Source organism: Glycine max, chromosome 4 (assembly GCF_000004515.6).
Source record: "Glycine max cultivar Williams 82 chromosome 4, Glycine_max_v4.0, whole genome shotgun sequence".
Classification (NCBI taxonomy): domain Eukaryota; kingdom Viridiplantae; phylum Streptophyta; class Magnoliopsida; order Fabales; family Fabaceae; genus Glycine; species Glycine max.
The window spans coordinates 22,700,054-22,721,270 of record NC_016091.4 but is presented as its reverse complement, the minus strand read 5'-3'; the positions used below and the strand labels follow the sequence as shown (position 1 = coordinate 22,721,270).

The following is a 21,217-nucleotide window of genomic DNA, read 5'->3' as shown; positions in this document are numbered from 1 at the left end:
TTGAGGAGCCTCATCACAACTTGGAGTTCAAGTTGACTCTGGTGGGGTATGATGAACGAGACAACGTTATTAGCTACTACATGGATCCAATGAGCATAGCTGAAGTTATCAAGGATAAAGGAGACCATTATGATATGACGTTCTAGGAGATTGAGAAGTTCAGAGAGCTATTGTGTCAGTTAAAGCCTTCGTCCGAGGAGGAGTATGACGATCTTCCTAAGGACAAGTCTTAGATATAGTTCAGTACTTCTAGTATGGTAGTCATATGCTTCGGTCTTAGGTTTCTTTTGCTTATTTTGATGTATTTTGATGGATGCTTTCTCTGAGTGAAAATATTTTGTTGTAGTAGTTTTGTATAACTTATTTTACTTATTTTTAGACACTTATGTATTGCATTCGTATTTATTTTTCTGTGACACTATTTATGTTACATTATTTATGTATGGAGATTACGTGGGTTGTATATCCGTACTTATTTAATTCGGTATAAAATTTATAGCTTTCCAAATTATGCGCTTAATATATATATATATATATATATATATATATATATATATATATATATATATATATATATATATATATATATATATATATATATATATATATATATATATATATATATATATATATATTACCAAACTACAAGTAGAAATTTAAATTTGTGACATGTATTTTGAAAATGAATTAAATAATTTTTATTCAAGCAATATCTTTGAACTAGAAATTGAGGTGTGATAGAACGAAAGGAATTGGATTCTGGAAAATAATTTCAGGAACGTGTTGACATTTTTAGCTTATCTAGAGACTATTTTCGAAAGAGGATATTTTTGAAAATAAAAAATAAAAATTTATAATGGGAAGTGTATTAGAAATAGCAAGAGAATAAATAGGAATTTCCTAAGTTGGATTGATAAATAGGTGGATCCATTAAATGGACTTCAAAAGAAAGGAAACTAGCCGTCGAAGAAAAACAAAAGAGGAGCTGGGGATGGATACATTTTTTTTTTGTTTATAATAAAGGGGATGATGGATATAGTTATATATATATTTTTTTTGTTTATGGCAGAATTAAAAAGATCACATGCGAATCTGATTCTCAGTTAGCAATTGATCTCATTCTTGGAAATGTTAATCCTTTTCATCTCCATAGCTCTTTGATCTTGAAGATTAGGTAAGACTGGTAATTGACTTGCTAAAGAGGGATCTTCTTCTCATAAAAAATTAACTATTTTGAATCAGTACCTTAGTATTCTTTTTGTTTTTTTACCTCACGAATGTAATGAGACACTCTCAATGTGGTCCTAGCTTTATTTTTGTTGTTTCCTTTCTTGTTTGTATTTTCCCAATGATAAAAAGTTTTTATACCGATAAATTTAAATATTTAAGTAATTTGATATTTATTTATTTATAATAAATGAATACATATAATATGAATAATATTTTAATTCTTTTACGACGATGAATTATATTAATAAAATCTAAATATTTAATCAAACTCTGTATTACTTAAGATAAAGTGCTATTTTTTTTAAATGAGAGAGCTTGCAGGAATTATTATTATTATTATTATTATTATTATTATTATTATTATTATTATTATTATTATTATTATTATTTGATATGTGTTAACCTGATATCATATATTGAGTATTTTTTTAATTTTAAATATATTTCTTAATTTTAATTTTATGTTTAATTTGATGTAACAACTTACCCCAAAGTATTTTTCTTGACTATATCAAACCACTGTTCTTTTATTTTCTATTTGCATTTGTATCGTTTTATTAATTATCTCTTTAATATATATTTTATATCTATTTTTAAATTAATTTTTCATATTTAAAAATTAAAAATGTCAGTGTATTACAAGATAAATTATTTATCATAAATTATATATATATATATATATATATATTTAAAACATTTATTTATTATGAATTTAATTATAATATAATTTATTTATTTTAAAATACTTATTTATTATTCTCTTTCACATCTCGATTGTAACAAAACTCAACTAACTTTAATTAATTTTATATTATCTAATGATATTATTTTTGAAATACTTTTGATTTAATTTAGGTTTTGTTTCTAATGATTTTTTTATTATTGATATCAAATTCTAATAAAAATATTTTTTATAAATTATTTTTAAATAAAATAGACATAATTAAATTATATAAATATCTTTTTTAAATTAACGTATATTATTAGTACTACTGTTTTTTCTTTTAAAGATTACACTCCCTAGCAAATATGTGTAATAACTAATAACGGAAAGAATTCGACTACAGTTTCTTGCTCCATCGGAATCTATCCTCGTTTTTCAGTCGCCAATATTACTGTCACCTAAATCACCTCACCAAAGCACCTATCATTTCCCTTTTTACGATTTATTTATTTATTTATTTTCTGTTCATCATGATATAAAAATAAAAAATAAAAAATCATCCAGAATCGGATTTCAGTGAAGAAAGACCCAAAACGATGAAGAAGGGCGAAAATAAGGGTCGGACTCGGACCTTCCCGGTGGATCCGAATGTTCCCCGATGGGTTTGCCAGAACTGCCGCAACCCTCTCTGCATCGTAGGCGCCGATTCTTACGCCGACAAGTTCTTCAACGATCCTTCTCGCTACGGTTCGTTAGGGTTTCATTATTATCATTTGTTAATTAAATTAATTGATTGATACTTGTTGTTTGTTGATTTTGCTGATTTATAATGTTGTTGCATTTGATTGATGCTCATGTTGAATGGCTTAATGGGTGTGTCAGAATTGGTTTTGAGTGAATTGTGATTGTTTAAACGAGAAAGGCTGTTTTGTGTTCTGGTGATTTGATTTTTGATGCAGAGGCAATGGATGAAAGAGTGTAGGGATGCAAGGATCGTCCGGTTCGTTAGGGTTTTATTGTTATTTGTTAATTTAATTGATTGATACTTGTTGTTGATTTGGCTGATATATAAGTTGTTGCGTTTGATGCGTTACGTGGAATGGTTTTTAAATAATTTTTGTATTGGTGTTGATTTTAAGTAAATTGAGTTGTAATTAGTCAAACGAGAATGGTTGTGGTGATTAAATTTTTGATGGAGAGGCCATGGATGAGTGTAGGGATGCAAGGGTCGTCCATTCACGTTGCCAGCAGTGTGCTGAGTACGACTAAAATGGACAATTCCTATGTTGTGTTGCCCAAGCAGAAACCTCAGGCTCAGGGAAATCCTCCTCGGCCACGCGGCGATGCTGCTGCACAGCCAGGGAAGGCCATGGAGGAGTCATTTGTGGTTGTGTACAAGTCCGAATCGGGGACCGATGGAAACGCGGTGCATTCGTCGGGCACAGGGGCTGATTCTGGTGGCCATTTGCCACCTCATAACTCTGGGTTTAATTCTACTATTACTGTCCTGACTCGAGCATTTGAGATTGCCACGACGCAGATGCAGGTTTGTGGATGGAGGAAACATGTAAATATGTATTATGTAATGTATTTGATAGGTTTTTAGGTGATTGGGTCATAATCTATGTTTTCTGTTTGTGGTTACAGGTTGAACAGCCTTCATGCCTTGACTGCATGAGGATTTTGTCAGATAAGCTTGATAAAGAGGTTGAAGATGTGAACAGGGACATTGAAGCTTATGAAGCCTGTCTTAAATGCTTGGAGGGGGAGGCTAGAGATGTCCTGAGTGAGGCTGATTTTCTTAAAGAGAAATTGAAGGTGCTAGTCAGGTTTACTATCTCCAATATGTGAATTACAGAACTTTTTATTTGGGATTTAAACCATTAGTGGTGATAACTATGGGGAAATCAGAGTATCTGAATCGCTGGTTTGTATTTAATGCTATATTAGTTTGTTCTGTGATATAGGTAGTGTTTGGTAGATGGGTAAGGCATTATCAATGTATTATCATTGCATAATAATCACATAGGCTATTGCAATATCCTATGTTATTTTCCATTTTGTCGAACCTTCCAAATTTACCAAGAGCCTTGGGTGACGACATAAAGTGATTTGGTTTCTATACTTTGGTGGAGTTGTTCCAGATCAGTATAGTGTGATGTCACTTCTCCTGTCACCTATTTTTTTTTATCTCTCTTCTGCTTCTCCCTAGGAGTGCTGGATCCGTTATGTGTGATGTCACAATCAGGTTTACTATCTCCAATATATGCATTATTTATCCATTTATTTAGAATTTAAAACATTAGTGGTGATAACTCGGGAAAAATCAGAGTATTCATAATCTCTGTTAACTATTATTTGAATCTTTGTCCTGTATGCTTTGTTCCATGATATAGTGTTTGGTAGTAGGGCTAGAATGAAATTGAAGATAACGGGGGTTTTGTTCTCTGTGACGTCACACATAACATAACTGAAGCATTTCAAATTTATTTTCCTTGTTTGCACGGAGAAAGGGTGACATTGCACTGTTTCTAATCTATTTTGAACTGATACGCATAAGTTATTGCAACCTCCTATGTTTTTTCCCATTTCGTTAAGTCTTCCAAATCTACCAGGAGCCATGGGTGCCTTGATTTAGTTGCTACGCTCTGTGGAGTTGTTCCAAGATTTGTTCTGTGCGAAATTGCTTCTCCCTTCACGTTTTTTATCTCTCTCTTTTTAGTAGTTATATAGGTATGCCAGAAAGCCAGAAAGCCAGAAAGTAAAGTGTATTTATTTTTCCATATCTATGAGAAATTGCCCTTTTCAGTTTTGAAGTTGGAATGATTGGTTCACAACTGCTTCTTATTTCAAAATTATACTTGTCATTCTTTGTAGTGGAAATATGGAGTTTTGATTGGAATTCTCTTTATCCTCAGAAGCACTGGTTTGATTATGATGATTGTCTTGAGTGTACCATTAAAATTTTTTTCCCAAGGTCTAATCAGTAATTTACTACTTGGAATACTATTCAAGATTGAGGAAGAAGAACGAAGACTTGAAGCAGCAATTGAAGCAACCGAGAGACAGAATGCTGAAGTAAATGCTGAACTGAGGGAACTAGAGTTAAAATCAAGTCGCTTTAAAGAATTGGAGGAGCGGTATTTTCCTTTGTACCTTGACCATATGATATTTCCTGATAAAAAAATGCCATAACTCCCAAAATAAAATTTCTATGAATATTGATAGGTCTTTAATCTTTTCTTATGTGGTTTGTGTGGATTCTTGATGCCAATGATTGATTTTGATTTTATGTAGTTTTTATATTATTCTATATTGTGTATTCTCTCTTTGCTGTAGTCATCTGTCAGAGAGACAACTTGTACTTAAACTCTTACTATATAAATACATTTTAGCTGTGTGTGAGTGTGAGTGTGAGAGACACAAGTATTATTATCAAATATATAAGTCTCAACTTGGTACCAAAGCGGGTTGATCCTGCTCTGCCAGTTGTCCGCTGCTATCTGTCGTTTCCAATGGCCACTGCCGTCGGCTGCCATCATATTTTCCAGCGATCACTGGATCTGGTGTGCCTCGCCACGTGTGACCCAGCCCAGAAGGTTTCGAAGTCCAAAACTTCACCACGCGCCGCCTTTATCTGGGTCTTCGTCAGGCGCATGCTGTATACACGCCGGTCTCCAGTCCCCGTAACTCATTCGCGACGCCGCGGTTAGGTTTGTAGGCCTCTTCCGGTCCTGATTCAGTCATTAGTTCGTCGTTTTCAAGTCCTCTTGTTGCTGTTTGGATACGCTTGGTAACACGCCCGTCCTCTTCTGTCCTGGTTCAGTCATCATCTCGTCCTCCTAGCTGCTGTTTGTACACAATGAGTAGAGGAGACCATACTGAATGCACATTTTGCAAGAGAATAGGGCATACTTGGATAACATGCTTCCATTTATTTGGTTTCCCTAACAAGACAGCATCCAAATTCAAGAGAGTTGAGGCTAAATTCTTTGATGAAGAGTATCAGGAATATCTAAGGTTAAAAGCTAGCAGACAAGCTCAACCTCCTTTAACCTCTAGTATTTCAACAGCTTGCGTTTCTCAATCTATGGACATTCAAGGTCCATGGGTGATTGACTCAGGTTCTTCTAATCATATTTCTGGTAATGCATCTTTATTTACCTCCATCTCTTCCCCAAAGTTTCCTCATCTTATAACCATGGCAAATGAATCCAAGGTGGCTTCTAAAGGAGTTGGTCAAATCTCTCTATCTCCTTAATCTTAAAATTTGTCCTTTTTGTTCCTAATTGTCTTTTTAATTTAATTTCTCTAAGTCAATTAACCAAGTCTCTAAATCGTTTAGTAACATTCAGTGATGATTTCTTTATCATAAAGGAATGTGGTATAGGTCGTACAATTGGAGTAGGACGTGAGTCAAGAGGACTCTACTATTTGGAAACAAGTTCTTCTGTGTCCTGTGTGCTCCATGTTCTAAACTTCTTCATGATTGCTTAGGTCATCCGAATTTGTCAAAGTTAAAGCAAATGGTTCTTGGTCTCAGTAAGTTACGAGTGTGAATCATGTCAATTAGGTAAACATACTAGGTTTTCCTTTCCCAAACAGACTGAACCAAGATGTAACACTCCTTTTTCTATCATTCATTCAGACATTTGGGGTCCTAGTTGTGTTACATCTTTTGGGTTTAGATATTTTGTTATATTCGTCGATGAATACTCGTTGTACTTGGGTATATTTGATGAAAGATAGATCTTAACTTTTGCCTATTTTTATTTCTTCAATGAAATCAAGAACCAATTTGGCAAAGTCATTAAAATTCTCCAAAGTGACAATGCTAAAGAATATTTTTCTTCTACTTTTTCTTCCTTTTTATCCTCACAGGGCATATTACATCAATCCACTTTTCCTTATACATCATAACAAAATGGAATAGCAGAAAGAAAAAATAGACATTTGGTTGAGACAACATGCAACTTATTGTTTAATGCGAATGCCTGTGTTCAACAATGGGGTGATGCTATTCTCATTGCTGGTTTTTTAATAAATAGAATGCCCTCTTCAACACTTGATAATAAAATTCCTATTTCCATTATCTCTCCAAGTGAACTCTTATATCATGTTCCTCCTCGTATCTTTGGTTGTACTTGTTTTGTCCATGATGTTTTCCCAGGTCTTGACAAGTTCTCTGCAAGGGCAATCAAATGTGTTTTCCTTGGGTACTCTCGTCTTTAGAAAGGGTATCAGTGCTATTCTCCAGAAATTAGGAGGTACTACATGTCTGCTGATGTTACATTCTTCGAAGAAACTCCTTTCTTCTCATCTTCCTAGCAAGATATCAACTTAATACAATAGGTCTTACCTATCCCATCCTTCAGCCCAATAACATTCCCTATCTTTGGGAACTCCAACCAAGAGGAAAATCAGTCTCACCCTCCAACCAACAGTTCATTCGAGTTATCTTCACATCCTCCTATGATATCCCAACACCGGACACAAGGAACTAGTCCAATATTACATGAAAAGTCTTCTGGTTCATGTCTTTCTCCATTGGCTTCCCCTATGACAGATCCTTCTTTCTCATCATCGCCTCCTCATGATGATGACTCAAGTGCCCATTGCTCTTAGGAAATGTATTCGTTCTACTCAAAATCCTCATCCTATTTATCTGAGTTATCATCGTTTATCTTCTTCACATTTCTCTTTTGTTTCCCCTTTATCTTCTCTTACTATTCCCGAAGATGTCCATGAAGCACTTGGTCATCATGGATGGTGACAAGCCATGATTGTTGAAATGCAGGCTCTTAAACACAGTGTTACTTGGGAGTTGGTTTCTCTTCGTCCTAAAAAGAAGGTGGTTGGTTTTAGATGGGTATATGCCATTAAAGTTGGCCCTAATGGTGAAGTTGATCGTCTTAAGGCCTGATTGGTGGCCAAAGCTTATACCCATATATATGGTCTGGACTATGGTGATACTTTTTCTCCGGTGGCCAAAATCACTACTATTTGGCTCTTCTTTGCCATGGCTGCTATTGGTCATTGGCCCTTACATCAGCTAGATGTTAAAAATGTATTCCCTTATGGTGAGCTAGATGAGGAGATTTACATGGAGCAACCTCTTGGGTTTGTTGCTCAGGAGGAATCTGGTCTAGTTTGTAAGCTATTTTGGTTCTTCTACGAGCTCAAACAATCTCCACAAGCCTGGTTTGGCAAATTCAGTCATGTTCAGAGTTTTGGGCTGAAACGAAGTAAAGCAGATCATTCAGTTTTTTATTGCCATACATCTTCTTGGAAATGTGTCTATCTTGTTGTCTATGTGAATGACATAGTTATCACAAGAAATGATAGTGTTAAGATTTCCCAACTGAAAGAGTTCTTGTAAAGTCATTTCCAAATCAAAGACCTTCAAAGTCTTGAATACTTCCTTGGTATTGAAGTAGCTCAATCTAATGAAGGCATTATAGTCTTCCAAAGGAAGTATGCTCTTGATATTTAAGAAGAAACAGACATGACTAACTGTTGACCCGTTAATATTCCTATAGATCCAAATCAAAAGCTAATGGCAGACCAAGGTGATCCATACTCAGATCCAGAAAGATATAGAAGACTGGTTGGAAAGCTTATTTATTTTACAATTACAATACCTTACATCTCTTTTGTTGTTAGTGTGGTTAGTCAATTCATGTAAGCTCCTCATGTTGATCACAGAAGGTTGTGATTCGCATTCTCAGGAACATTGAGAAGGCTCCAGGACAAGGATTGTTATATGAGGACAAGTTAAAGACTGGATGCCCCATAGACAGAAGGTCCACTACTGGATATTGTGTATCCATTGAGGTAATATTATCTCTTGGATGAGCAAGAAACAAAACACTGTTGCTCGGTCTAGTGCAGAAGCAAAATGTAGGGCTATGGCCACAACCACTTGTGAGTTAGTTTGGATCAAACAACTTCTTCAAGAGTTAAAGCTTTGTGAAGTTAAACAAATGAAGTTGTATTGTGACAACCAGGCAGCTCTTCACATTGCTTCCAATCCAATGTTTCATTAAAGAACCAAACATATAGAGATTGACTGCCACTTTGTTAGGGAGAAAGTGTTGTCCAAGGAGATTAGTACTGAATTTGTCAGCTCCAATGATCAACTTGCAGATATTTTGACCATATCTTTGAGAGGACTATTTTGACCATATCTTTTAGAGGACCTGGATCCATTTCATATGTTTCAAGCTTGGAGCATACAATCTATATGCTCCAGCTTGAGGGGGAATGTTAGATACTTAGATTATATGTAGTTTTTATATTATTCTATATGTGTATTCTCTCTCTGTTGTAGTCATCTGTGATAGAGAGACAACTTGTACTTTAACTCTTAATATATAAATACATGTCTGCTGTGTGTGAGTGTGAGAGACACTCAAGTATTATTATCAAATATTAGTCTCAACTGATTTTATGTGTCTAAATGTGCAACAGGTATTGGCATGAGTTCAACAATTTTCAGTTTCAATTAATTTCTCATCAGGTTTGTAATTATCTCCCTGCCCCTTTCCCATACCATCTTGTTGGGTAGAATTTATTCTGGCAACTTTTATGTTGCTTATGTCTTGAGCTAGTTTGGGTGAGTTCCAAAGGATAATTTCTATTGGTTCAAACAACAAACATGGCTGCATTTTCAACTAGTAGCTCTGTCTACTTCTATTGCTATCTTTAATGGTGGAATATGGTCACTGATAACATAAAGGAAATAAAACTGATTATCAGAGGATCATGCTTCATGAATGGAATTTTCTTTTTTACCAACTTTTATGTTATTGTCTTATTTTATGTTTGATGTTAGTATAGGATTCACTTATCTTGATACTCATTGTTGAATAAATTGAGAGAGAGAGAGAAGGAAGAGAAAACTTGTTGACCATAAAGGCTAATTTTATTGATTATCAAAAGTTAATTACAGAAGGTTATAAAAGAGGTATATATAGACCTCTGTTCTGTTATTGTAATAGATTGTAACTAACTAACAAAATTTTAACTACCAGAACCTAACCAACTCTAATTGATTCTAACCAACTCTAAGATAGGTGCTGTTAGCAAAAGCTAACAGCCCTTACAATTAGTTTACAGAATTGGCTAACTGCATACTCTAATACCCCCCCTCAAACTCAAGGGGAAGAGTTTTCAGGAGAAACACTCTTCACATTGAGTTTGCCTTGAAGAACTTCAAATCGTGGTGCAAAAAGAGGCTTGGTGAGAATATCAGCCCATTGATCTAGAGCTGAAACATGGACAATAGCAAGTTGCTTGGTCAGAATCTTCTCTCACAAAAAAGACATCAATTTTCATGTGTTTGGTATGGCTGTGAAAAACTGGATTGTGTGCAATAGAAACTGCACTCTGATTATCACAAAAAATAACAGGAGTAGTGAATGAAACTTACAATTCTGTTAGCAGAGTATGAATCCAAGTTAATTCAGTGGATGTTTGAGCTATACTGGGATACTCATCTTCTGTACTAGACCTGACAGTAACTTTCTGCTTTCGAGACCACCGAGAGATTAAGTTTGGAGCAAAGTAAAATAGCAGTCCCTGAGGTAGAGCGCCTGTCATCCACATCTAATGCCTAGTCAGCATCACAAAAAGTTCGAATAACTAAGGGCTTTGTAACATATGTAGGTTGAAGAAGCAAACCATTAAACAAAGTGCCCTTCAGATACCTTAATATCCTTTTTACCACTGTCCAGTGAGAATCCAAAGGAGCAGCCATAAATTGGCAAACTTTGTTGACAACAAAACTTATCTCAGGTCTAGTAAGGGTAGCATACTGTAATGCACCTACTACAGACCTGTATAAGGTTGGATCATGAAAAGCATCAGCACCATGTCGAGGCAACTTGTAGTTGGATACCATTGGAAAGAGATAGAGTGAGCTTCAACCATGTTAGTCTTGTGAAGTAAATCTCTAATGTATTTGGTTTGAGTTATAAGGATAGAACTATTGGGTAGATTCTTGATTTCCAGACCCAGGAGATAATCTAGATGACCAAGCTGCTTGAGTGAAAAAGCAGTGTTTAGCTTGTATGTAATCTGCTGTATTAGTGAAGGTGAACATGTTAGAATGATATCATCCACATAGACCAGGAGATAAACAACATGCATCTGTTGGCGAAAAATGAATAAAGATGAATCACTTTTGCTTCCAATAAAACCAAACTGCAGTAAAGTAGATTTTAGCCTGTCAAACCACTGCCTTGGAGCCTGTTTTAAGCCATAAATGGATTTGTTGAGTTTGCATACCAATGACTTATCTGCAACTTCAAAACCAGGAGGCTGAGTCATGAAAATAGTTTCTTCAAGTGACCCATTCTGAAAAGCATTATTTACATCAAGTTGAAATAATTTCCACCCATGAGACAAAGCCAAAGTAAGGATGATTCGAATAGTAACAGGTTTGATCACAGGAGAAAAGGTTTCATGAAAATCAAAACCATGCACTTGATGAAATCCTTTGGCTACCAATCGAGCTTTGAACCTGTTAATGGAACCATCAACATTTTCCTTTACCCTGAAAACCCATTTACAACCAATAGCTTGCCTATTAGGAGGTAATCATACCAAGTCCGAAGTTCTGTTCTTTAGTAGGGCATTATACTCTTGTCGCATAACAGTGAGCCAATCTGCATTTGCCAAAGCTTGTTTTACAGTTTTAGGCTCAAAATGAGTAAGAAATAGAGAAGGATGTAACCTAGGGTTGTGAATACCAAACTTAAACCTTATTTACATAGGATGAGTATTGACTGGTACAGAATTTGGTATAGAAATATATTTTGAAAAGGATGAAGCAAGGGCCGTAGGCTCTGAATTGACAGGATGGACAGAGGCAGACACAGCGCAAGTAGAATTTTGAGGTACAGAATCAGTGTTGCTAGAAGACTGAGTTGATAAAGAAGAAAACCCAGGAGGAACAAGGGGAACCGAAGCTGTATCAGACACTTGAGATGTTTGAGAAATGGAAGAGACAGAGGGTGGAGAAAGATTTGGATTGAGACTAAAGTAGGAATCAAGGTTAGTGACTGAACTAGTAGAAGTGGGAAACAAATCAGAATAGGGGAACCTTAACTCATTGAACAAAACATCTTTAGAAATGTACACTTTACCAGAAGAAGATAAGCATTTGTAACCCTTGTGGGAAGATGAATACCCTAGGAATAAACATTCTTGAGAACGGAAATCTAGTTTGTGTATGATATGGTCTCAATAAAGGAAAACAGGCACACCCAAAATTTTTAAGAAAATGATAATCAGGTTCCTTTTTAAACAAGGTAACAAAGGGAGTGGCAAATTTTAGAGAAGCAATGGGAAGCCTGTTAATGAGATAAATAGATGTAGTAAAAGCATAATCCCAAAATTGCAAAGGTAAAGATGCATGATGCAGCAATGTGAGACCCAAATCAATTATATGTCTATGCTTTCTCTCAACCACACCATTTTGATGATGAGTGTGAGGACAGGTAAGTCTATGAGAAAGGCCAAAAGAGGCTAAAAGTGTGGAAAAGGGTCTGTATTCACCTCCCCAATCAGACTGGACACTTTTGATTTTGAGGTTAAGTTGTAGTTCAACCATGGACTTGAAAGTTTGAAAAACAGACATGATTTCAGCTTTGGACTTTATAGGATATATCCAAATATACCTAGAGAAAGCATCAATGAAAGAGACATAATATTTATAACCAAAATATGAGATAATATGAGAAGGTCCCCACAAATCCTTAAAAATGAGCTCTAAAGGAGAATAGACAGAAGTAGAAGTATGAGAAGGTAATCTATGAGATTTACCCATACAACAAGAAGCATAAAACCCTGTGGAATTTTTGTTTGATGAAGAAATATTACAATGACTGAGAACAAGTTTCATTACATGATCATTAGGATGCCCTAACCTAGCATGCCAGAGATTAGAAATACTGAGAGAAGGAGAAACAGAATCAGACATTACAGTAGAACTATTATTATTAATAGTGAGAGCTGAACTAGGAGAGGCAACACTTGAAACAGCAGACATCAGCAGTGACTCTCTTGAAGCTTGAGATTATGAAAGGAGTAAAGTCCATCAGCACCAACAACTCCTTTAAGAAGGATCTTATTGGTCTCTTGAGATTTTACAAGACACACATGAGGATAAAATTCAAAGAAAATAGTTATCTTTGGCAAATTGACTAACACTTAACAAATTTTTCGAAATTGAAGGAACATGTAGTAACTTGTGAAGTTTAAAGGTTATGCCAACATCATTAGGAGATATAAATGATGAAGAACCAGTGTTAGAAATACTTAAACCTTCAGCATTGCCTATGAATATCTAATCTGGTCCATCAAAGTGGGGGAATTGTTTAATACTTTGTGAGTCTCCAGTTACATGAAAGCTGGCCCCAGAATCTGGAATCCAGGGGTGGTACCAGCTTGGCCATTCCCTTGAGAGGTTGAACTAGTGAGCATGACACTGAGTTGACTATGAATTGGACCAGAATTCTTAGAATTTGGATTAACCCAGGTGTTTGAGGTTCTGACTGAACCAGTAGAGTATGGGATAAGTTGTAATGTAGTGGGATCAATGAAAGATAAAGATTCATGAGGATGGAAGGTCGCATCATACCGAAAATGACAAACATTAGCTGTGTGCCCAAATTTGAGACATATTTGACATTGAAAATTTGCAAATCGTCCACCACCACGATCTCGGCCGAAGCCACCACCACCATGGCCCGCACCACGGTCCAAAAAGGCACCACAACTACCACCACGACCACATGCATTGCGAGAACCACCAGTTTTATAGGTGTTGGGATACAAATAGCCTTGCGTGTAATTTATCGAAGCAGAGTTTCATTACCTGTGCTTCTTTGTTGTAGCGCATGAGTCGAGTTTCATGTCCATAGAGCAACGCTTCAATCTTTGCGGTGGACGGAGTTTGCTTTTTGCTTTCGATAACAGAAACCACCGACGCGTAATCCGACGACAGTCCTTCAAGTAGCGCGTCAACGTATTCCTCATGATGAACAAGGACACCAACACCAGCAAGTTCATCCACAAACCCTTTTATTTTTCCCAAGTACTCCTCAATTGTTTTGCCGTCAAGAGTAACTGCTCTCATGACAGTGCGGAGCTGTCGTGCTCGAGTTTTCATGTGAAGGCTAAAATGCTCATGAATTTTATCCCAAACTTGATAGGAATGATCTGAACCAAGAACACGCGACAACACTGATTTAGAAAGAGTTGACTGTAGCCATACTAGGAGTGTTTGATCTTGGACTTCCAGGCTTCATAATCAGGGTTGATACGTATCAGCAACACGATCATCTCATGTGAGATAATGAGGAGGAATAATCGGATTAACCACGAAACGTTGCAATCTGTGTGACTTAATAACTAGCTCAACGTGTTGACGCCAGTGAAGATAGTTGGAATCATCAAGTTTTTCTGTCACAAAGTTGGGAAATGATTGAGGAACTGAACTGGAAGGAGCAGAAGCCATGAACACAGAACACTGGACCTGGTAAAGGAACTAGGAATTCGAAAAAATGGCTCTAGATACCATGTTGAATAAATTGAGAGAGAGAGGAGGAAGAGAAAACTTGTTGAACATAAAGGCTAATTTTATTGATTATCAAAAGTTAATTACAGAAGGTTATAAAAGTGGTATATATAAACCTCTGTTTTGTTATTGCAACAAATTGTAACTAACTAACAGAACCTAACCAACTTTAGCTGATTCTAACCAACTTTAACTGATTCTAACCAACTCTAAGATAGGTGCTCTTAGCGAAAGCTAACAGCCCTTACAATTAGTTTACAGAACTGTTTTCACAGTTGACTAACAACATACTCTAATACTCATGTAGCAAGAAGTTTAAACATGTATTAGAAAACTTTCTCCTTTTTCTGAAAAATATAATAACTTCCAGCAAAAATACTTTAATTAACAGGAGGAGAGAGATGCAATTTTGGCCAAGATTGAAGTTTCACAGGCACATTTAGAATTATTGAAGCGTACAAATGTGCTCAATGACGCCTTCCCCATTTCTCATGATGGAGAGTTTGGAACAATTAACAATTTTCGACTTGGAAGACTTCCTAAAATTCCTGTAAGATGCCTAACATGTATTTCTGGCTTTTAATTTTGTGTCAATGTGTTGTTGAGTTTAATATGCATGGTTGGGTTCCTTCTATTGTATGCTTTTAAAGTTTAAGATAACTGATAAGCTATCATGGCATATAAGCAAGATTGTGTAAGGTCACTGCTTTGAGTTGCTCTAAAAGTCTTTGCTATTATTTCAATAATTTTTCTTTGTTTTATACTGTGCTTACTCACTTTTTTTTTTTTTAGTGGAATTGCAAATGGGTGACTTAAGCTTATTTTATGTGGTTTTATTTGGTATCAGATTAAGCTTTGGAGACAATTTGGTAATCGAACAATTTATATTCTTGCATCCATATCCATCCATATATTCACATTTATATGTATCGGCTTTGGTAAATTTTTTACCCAAAGTGCTGCTGTGAGCATTCCAAACTTAGGCATAATAGTGTTAAAAGGAAAGCACAATAGCATGTGTTGACCAAGAAGTGAATCTAAAAACCTTCCATGGCTGCCAGTTGTACAGAATCTAGAGATAACTGAAAGAGACAAGGCGCACCCAGTTGCAAAAAAAGGATAGAGGAGACATATGCTAGCTGGAATATAGATGAAAACATATAAACTAGAATGTGTGCTATTCAAGATGCCTAGCTTGAAGAATTTATTACCGTATTACTGTTACTGAAAAATGACACTACATTATTGTTTTCATTATCTAGAATTTCTTGGTATAAGTTGTGATAGATGTTCATAAACTTGTACTGTAGCTACTTTTATTTAAAAAAATTATCTTGCAACAAAATATTAAATTTCTTTGGCTAATTGTGTCTTGAAGTGCTTTTTGAACGAGGCAACTTATTGTGGAATATGGATAACTAAATCTATGGTGTCAATTCTTTCAACTTTGTGGTACATGCACTCATGTTTTGCTTTGATATGTCCCTTCATAAAATGATTTTTATCCTAGAGAATTTTCTTAATCTTGAATTGAATAATTTTTCTTCCTAGTTTGAATATTTAAGCTTTGATTATGATGTTCACTTTTATGAAATGTTTAGGTTGAATGGGATGAGATAAATGCTGCCTGGGGCCAAGCTTGCCTCCTTCTTCATACTATGTGCCAATATTTCCGACCGAAGTTTCAGTATCCTTTGTCTCCATGTGTGTGTATATATATGAGAAGAGATCAAATTTACACCGGTATAACTTTGACAATTATTATACCATTCTATAATTTTTCAACTGATTAATGTGTTCTTAAAACTTACCGTTGGATCGAAAGTTCATTTCACATAGATTACATAAGCAAATTTCATATTAATTCAAAATCATTTGTTACCTTATTCATATAGATTAAAATCGACGTAATAAAACTTTTCAAAATATATTAAAATATGGATCATTTGATTACCTTCTTGTTGTTGTTCAATTTTGACAAAATTTGACAAGATGGTTTCTAGTTGAGTTGAAATTTTACAGCAAGCTGAAACTTTCAAGGTCCTGTTTGCTTGTACTGTGTGCTAGCAATTTCATATTATTGTCACTTTACATTTTTCATGTAATTTATTGGAATGACTTGTAATATGAGCTCAATGGCATTGTATGAAACTATGATTCATGTAACCAACCTTGCTTAGTGGGACAAGGCTTTTGTTATTGACTTGTAACTCCTGAACTCGTTACTTTTAGATATCGAATAAAGATAATTCCTATGGGTAGCTACCCTCGTATCACAGACACCAATAACAGTACCTACGAGCTGTAAGTACGCTTCATGGTTCTACATTTGTAGTCATTTGTGTCTTTGTGATTTTTGACTTTATTTATAGAATTTGATGCTGGCTGAAGTTGAGCCTAAATTATTAGTGTAATGTGTAAAAAGGGAAATCAGATATACCAGCTGATTGGTTGGTAGCAATTTCAAATTTTCTGCGTTTTAGTTTTATTACTTCTCCGTTTATTTATTTAAACATCCGGTTAAAACGTGGAGCTACATTGGTGTTTTTTATACTATTTTGGGTCATGCCATGGCCCTTGGCAATCGGCTCAGGTTTTGTATGTGCTAAGATTATAGTTGGTGTTCTGAGGTATACTAAATTGTAAACAAAATAATTTAATAAAGGGTTAATTAAGTTTAGTCCCTCAACTTTTTTAGATTCCAATTTTTAGTCCCTCAAAATTTTTTATACAACTTTTAGTCCTCTGTTAATTTTCTGTCGGCAATTTTAGTCTTTTGTTTATTTTTATTGTTCAAACGTAGTCCTTATTTTGCCTATTTTTAGTCCCTTGTTTAATTTATATCTGGGATTATTTTTGAGCAATAAAAATAAATAAGGGACTAAAAATGAGCATAAAGTTTTAGAAGGACTAAAAATGATGACAAGAAATTAATGAAGGATTAAAAATTATCAAAAATATTTTGAGGAACCAAAAATTATAATCTAAAAAGTTGAGGGACTAAAAACTTAATTAACCCTATAATAAACTTCCTGCTTTTAGATTTGTTCTTAAACTTGTCTACTGAGTCACTATTAATGGATGTTATGGTTTTCAGGTTTGGTCCTGTCAACTTGTTCTGGAGTACTCGCTATGACAAAGCAATGACTTTGTTTTTAGCATGCCTCAAGGATTTCGCAGACTTTGCCAAATCTAAGGATCAAGAGAATAACATCCCACCTGAGAAATGTTTCAAATTGCCTTACAAGTAAGTGTTACTACATATATTTTTATTTATGGCACATTATTTATCTTTGGGTCTTGTGGGCATTTGTTTGCATTGGATACAGAGGAATTTTTCTTTGGTGTCATCAAGCTCAACTCTTTTTGAGTTAAGCAGATTATGTCCATTTGCTAATTGATGGAGAGGAAAGGATGACGGGTTTGTGTGGTTTTACCTTTGAGCTTGTCTCTACTCCTGACTCCGAGCATGACTTGAGATCTTGATGAAAATGTTTGTGTACTTGGTTATGGTTTAATGGAATTTATAGTGCCTTTGAACTTAGTGCTTGAGATTCGCAACACTCCAAGTGTCCATTATTTGTTCTGGTGCACGTGCAGGCCAGATTTCTGACCCTGCCATTCCCACTCTCAAACATCCAAAATATCAAATGGCATGTAGAAATGGTGGTTGATGAGCCAAGCTTTACTAAGCTTGGTTTGGAATTGAGCTAGTATTATTAACAGTTATGTTTTCATGAGCTTTTTAGTATGATGGATTTTGTTGAACTTATTATACCCTTTTTTATACATAGCGTTCTTGCTAATTTATCTACAAATAGTATTATTTGAAGATCATCATACATAAACTTTACGTCTGTTCAAATCATGCGGTAGTTTGATCATTGAGGATGACATATTTTTGGCTGGTTTGTAGGATTGAGAATGACAAGGTGGAAAACTATTCCATCACTCAAAGCTTCAATAAGCAGGAAAATTGGACTAAATCTCTCAAGTACACTCTTTGCAATTTGAAATGGGCCCTCTATTGGTTTGTTGGAAATACTAACTTCCAGCCCCTTTCAGCAATGGTATCTTCGCATGCTGAAGTGCCTGCTGTAGGGTCTCTGTACACGAAGCGTGGTGTTGATGCCAAATCTGAATCTCGAAATTGAACCTATTAATCATATGCTAGGTTAGGCTACATAGTTAGGCCACATACAAATGTGTACATAGAACTACATAGTCAAAATTGTTACTTGATCAAAATGAAAAGGATGTTAAAAGGGTCTCTCTCAATTTGAAGATAAAAAGGGTGCTGATTTGTACCACTAATTGGATTGAAATTTAGAGCATTCTCTTAATAAGAAACCACAATTTGATGTCATAATAAGCTTCTTTGGAAAGTGTTGACAGAATATTCAGTATTTTTAAAATTAAATTTGACTGTGGATCTATTTAAAGAGGGTAATGTAATTTTTTTATGGTATTTCAATTGCTACTTCAGAAAATGCTGTTGGGATATCTAATTTCAGAATTTCTTCAAATTTTTAGTCTTGGGCAGTGCTATGCGCACCCAGTGAAATTGTTGGGTATTGTTGGGTGTCACCTAGTAATTTTGCAAATTTTTCATTTTGCCATTTGTGTAAAAGGATACGGATCAGCTCATACGTAAATTAGATATCCCAACAGCATATTTTGAAAATCTGTAAGTGCATTTTGCCATTTTGCAATTTTTTCATCTTGTCATTTTGTAAAAGGATACGGATCTAATTTTGCAAATTTTTAGTCTTGGGCAGTATTTTTTTTTTCAAAAATGTTTTTTTAATTTATTAATATATTAAATTTTTAATAGGAAATATTTTTTATTTATAAAAGGTATACGGATTAAATAATTCGTATGAGTTATATCAAAATTAATTGTCACAATTTATTTTTTAAATTTACATGCGCATTAAATATATATTAGAAAATTTAGTGTTATGTATAACAATATTATTTATTTTATAACATAATTAGCCTATTAGGGTTAGAGCGTTGCGTTAATAACCTGAAAGTCGCATGATTCTTACTTAGTTGATCCGTATGAGGTCCATGGATTAGCTCATATGGATCAACTGATCTGTGGGCCTCATACAAATCAACTGATTCGTATCCTTTTACGAAAGAACAAAATGAGAAATTTGTAAAATTGTTGGGTGTACCAGCAATTTCACTGGGTGCGCGTAGCAGTGCCCTTTAGTCTTTTGTTAAAATGAGGAATTGACAATTCCATTGAAATAGATGGAATTTCAATTTCCACCCCAGCCACATCACACGTTCCTCTCTTGGTTCCTTTTCTTTATTGTTGATCAAAGATTGTTCCATGTGAACGATTTTTGGCGATCTCGTGCAACTGGAAACTCGTTGGAGCACCATATTCCTCAAACGGGATGCGGTCATCAACTTAAAACTCAATGCATGATCGATCGTTGAGGGAATCCGACGAACATGGCATGCACATGACATTGATTGTTATCGGCAAATATGTTTCCTTGTTGTATTCGTTGGAATCACCATTGCTATGCTTTGACATCCTCATCGTCATTGTCGACAAACATGTTATTTTGTAATTGAATAAAATTTGATCACCATCATTTGAATTACATTGCATTTAAAATTAGATGAATAATTTAAGTAATTAAATGAAATTAATTAGAGTACTGAATAATTATATATTTCATATACATTTAACTAATACTTTCAAAAAAGTGCCATTACCATAATTTTAGCTAAAAATACTGGTGCATTTTATAATAAATTTTGTATGAGTACTTTTCTAAATTTACAATATTCACCTAATAACCAATAAAAGACATTTTTTTAAATTACAATAGAAAATCTGTAATAGGATTTATGGGAATATTTTTTTGAGTAAATTACAATGATCCCCTCCTCAAGTATGCCTTAATTATACTTGACACCCTCCCTTTTTTTATCCCCCCAAATTGTTCGGGTTCTATTACATTGTGCCACCTAATATTTTTTTACGTTAAAAATTGTTGTTTGAAGGTAATGTGAGATTAAAATGCAAAGTAATTTAAAGGTTGGAGAAGGGTGTTCTAGAACCTAACATAAAGGATAAAATGAAATTATTAAATTATTATAATGATTTTTTAAATTAAAATATATAATGAAAGGTTGGCACCGTCAAGGAAGGGTGTTGAAAGTAATGTAAAAACGGGGAAGGGTATCGAGTGTTATTTAGGCATACTTGAGGGGTGGGGGTCTTTGTAATTTACTCTTATTTTTTTTATTACAAATTTTATGGGAATATGCAATGATGGAAAATGGACAATCAATCTTACATAAGTGGTTGTAAATATTGCAGTTCTAATCATATGAACCCATCAAAGCCCATCATTTAATTATTAAGTTGTTAGTGTTTTTTGTTTTTGTTTACATACCTCTTATTGTTGTTATAGACCCACAATCGAAAAACTCTATTTCTGACATACATATAACTACTTAGACTAGGAGGTGTAATTCAACATGTTTAAAATGATTGGCATTGCTTTGATTCATGGTTGTTAGCCTTGAAGACTTGAAACTCTTGTAACTTAGTTTTTAAAATCACTAAGTTTAAACTTTGCATCAATATAATTGACTATATGTCCTCTCTCAATGAAAATGCAAAGGATCATGAAGGGAAGTTGATACTACGATGAAAATGTTTTCAAACTTTCACATCTTTCACATATAAGGTGAAATCTTTCCTTGCA

General features: G+C 34.7%; 1 protein-coding gene across 2 annotated transcripts; it reads left to right on the top strand.

The window, feature by feature from the left end:
• The first annotated feature begins 2,273 nt into the window (after positions 1 to 2,273).
• LOC100812721 (beclin-1-like protein) lies at positions 2,274 to 18,843 on the top strand. 2 transcript variants are annotated; one of them, XR_005890998.1, is made up of 11 exons: positions 2,274 to 2,641; positions 3,112 to 3,440; positions 3,542 to 3,712; positions 4,910 to 5,034; positions 9,365 to 9,413; positions 14,869 to 15,027; positions 16,079 to 16,164; positions 16,710 to 16,781; positions 17,575 to 17,724; positions 18,078 to 18,202; positions 18,394 to 18,519. XR_005890998.1 is itself a non-coding variant. In XM_003522903.5 (10 exons), exons 1-10 carry the CDS (start codon positions 2,491 to 2,493, stop codon positions 18,629 to 18,631), a joined length of 1,530 nt encoding a protein of 509 aa, XP_003522951.1. In that variant the 5' UTR covers positions 2,274 to 2,490; the 3' UTR covers positions 18,632 to 18,843. The 2 variants fall into 2 exon arrangements, 1 of the variants encoding a protein (XP_003522951.1); XM_003522903.5 differs by lacking the exon at positions 18,078 to 18,202 and having other exon boundaries at positions 18,394 to 18,843.
• The last annotated feature ends 2,374 nt before the right edge of the window (positions 18,844 to 21,217 follow it).